Raw genomic sequence first — 2,207 nt, forward strand, 5'->3', positions numbered from 1 at the left:
ACTGTTTACTTTCAAATCTTTAGTTGTTCTCAGTGTTGTGGCTTTCTTTATCTAACTCTAAAGAAAATGGTGCATCCTGGAGGTCTGATTTGGCAGAGGGAAGCACAGGTCATTTCTGAAGGAAAGAATGCAGTCATGCCTCTTCTCAGGGAAAAACTCGGTCGAATCCCTCAAATTCTTTGAGGAATTCAAAGCCAAAAGCATGTGGGTCTTATTCTCTCAGTGGCAGGTTTAATACTTGAGAGTAAAAATAAAAAAATTACCATCTGTCCCGACATTTCAAGGTGGTGAAACAGCAGAAATGCTAGTGCTAATAACTAACTCCTTTCTTTTCAGGATACTTAGAAAACTTTATCATGGTTAAAATTATTTTAACATTTAAACATGAAGTACACTCAATACATTATCCTCTTTTCTCATGTTTAGTTTTTAATGTTGAGGGCCATCTGAGTCTACACAATTTACAGCAGTGGTTCTTAAACTTTTTGAACTTATGACCCCTTCATGGATCATAAAAATTACTGGGGACCCCAAAGAACCTTCATTTATGTGAATGTTTTCTTTCAGTTTTTACTGCATTAGAAATAAAAACTGGGGGGGGGGGAAGTGAAAAGACTTACTTTTTCACTTAATTCAAACAATAAATCTGTTATATATCAACATTTTTAAAATGAGAAAACTAATGGTGTTTTCAAAAAGAAAAAGAGAGGAGGAGGGAAGAGTAACATTGTTTTACATTTTTGTAACTCTCCTAATGTCTGCCTTTTTAGGTGAAACCTGGAGCTTTAATTGTTTGATATGTGGGTTGACATACGCAAAGATTGGAAAAGTGAGACCTATACTCAGTTGGAAAAGTAAAGGGCCTCAAAAATGTCCCGAAGGGGTTCCTGGACCACACTTAGAGAACCGCTGACTTAAGGACTGGTTGGTGTCACGGAGGATGTTTGTTTAAGGGCCCTCGGGACTGGCATGAAAATGGGTGCCAGCCATACTATCAGCTGCATGCCAGCCCACACTGTCCTGCCAGGGAAGATAAACAGCAGAAGATGGCGGCCTGCCCCTTCTCTGCTTATTCCTCCCCTCCACACGAAAACTTAGACAACTTCATTTTTCCTTAAAAGAAGAGCAGGATTAAAGAGCTTTCCTCTGACCATTTCATTCTGCTCTGAGCAGAGGCGGCAGGCAGGTCAGAGAAGCTCTCTGGCAGATAGTCACGGAAAATGAAAATGGTGAACAAGAGCAGAAAACTGGCATTTGTTCCAATTCACAGCTTTATTTCAAAACTCCCCAGTTATGGCCAAGTGGATTCATGGCTATCCTGTTTTGGCAAGAAATTTGCAGAAATTATTACAATGATCTTGATCTAAAGGCAAACTTCTCGGTCTTCATGGGAGGTGGGATAGAGTGGTCCTGTTTCCTAAGGCCCTCAGGATCTGGGTCACAGCAGAAGCAGGAGCCGCAGCTCTACATGGGGGCTGCTCTGGCTATGAGCCCAGGCTGAGCTCTCCCGGCTTTGAGGGTAGCCCAGGAGGAGATGACTGTAGTGTTGGAGGCACCAATTTCAAAGTCAGATTAAAACAGTCATAAAACTCATGAGCCAGAGAAATTAATTGCTAGAAACAATGAGAAACTTTATGGTGAATATATTGGACCTTTTACTAGACGTGCTCAAGCACCCAGTCCCTCTAACCTTTTCCCCAGAGAAAGGAGACTTTCCTGCTGCTCTTTTCCAGCTATTGGAGAATCGTCTCAGAACACAGTGTGTTGGTGGCAGCGGCTGAGAGAAAAGCCTGATCTGACGCACTGGCAAGGCGACTGCATGCTGCCAGACGTCCACCTGAGCTCGGCACTCACCTCGTTGAAATGGACGTCCTGCATCCCAACGTCTTCCATCATGGAGGCTTCTTCTTCTATGTTGGGGGTGATGACCCTGAAAGCTGTGCACCCCTGTCTACACATGCCTAGAGATTGAGAGAACAGGGGAGAGAGCCAGAGTTATTCCCCTGCACGTGGGTGAATCTCGAGGGTTCTTCCTGCCCTGTGAGCCTCTGTGCTAAATGAATGACTTTGAAATCTCTTCAGTGTCAGCCCAGCATTCACAAGGGCACCTGGCAGCCACTGTGAATTTTTCTTTTCCTTCTGTTTTTTTTTTAAGAGACAGAGTCTCACTTGTCACCCTTAGTAGAGTGGCATGGCGTTACAGCTCA

General features: G+C 43.5%; 1 protein-coding gene across 3 annotated transcripts in view; it reads right to left on the reverse strand.

The window, feature by feature from the left end:
- DOCK9 (dedicator of cytokinesis 9) overlaps nucleotides 1-2,207 on the reverse strand; it is a 175,143-nt gene that overhangs the window by 24,562 nt on the left and 148,374 nt on the right. For all 3 annotated transcript variants that reach the window (XM_023513093.1, XM_023513092.1, XM_023513091.1), the window contains exon 45: nucleotides 1,855-1,961. In XM_023513093.1, coding sequence (XP_023368861.1) covers nucleotides 1,855-1,961 — 107 coding nt within the window. The remainder of the gene's footprint in view (nucleotides 1-1,854; nucleotides 1,962-2,207) is intronic.

The sequence above is a fragment of the Otolemur garnettii genome, unplaced genomic scaffold (assembly GCF_000181295.1).
Source record: "Otolemur garnettii isolate 467f Iridium unplaced genomic scaffold, OtoGar3 scaffold00034, whole genome shotgun sequence".
NCBI classification, from domain to species: Eukaryota; Metazoa; Chordata; class Mammalia; order Primates; family Galagidae; genus Otolemur; species Otolemur garnettii.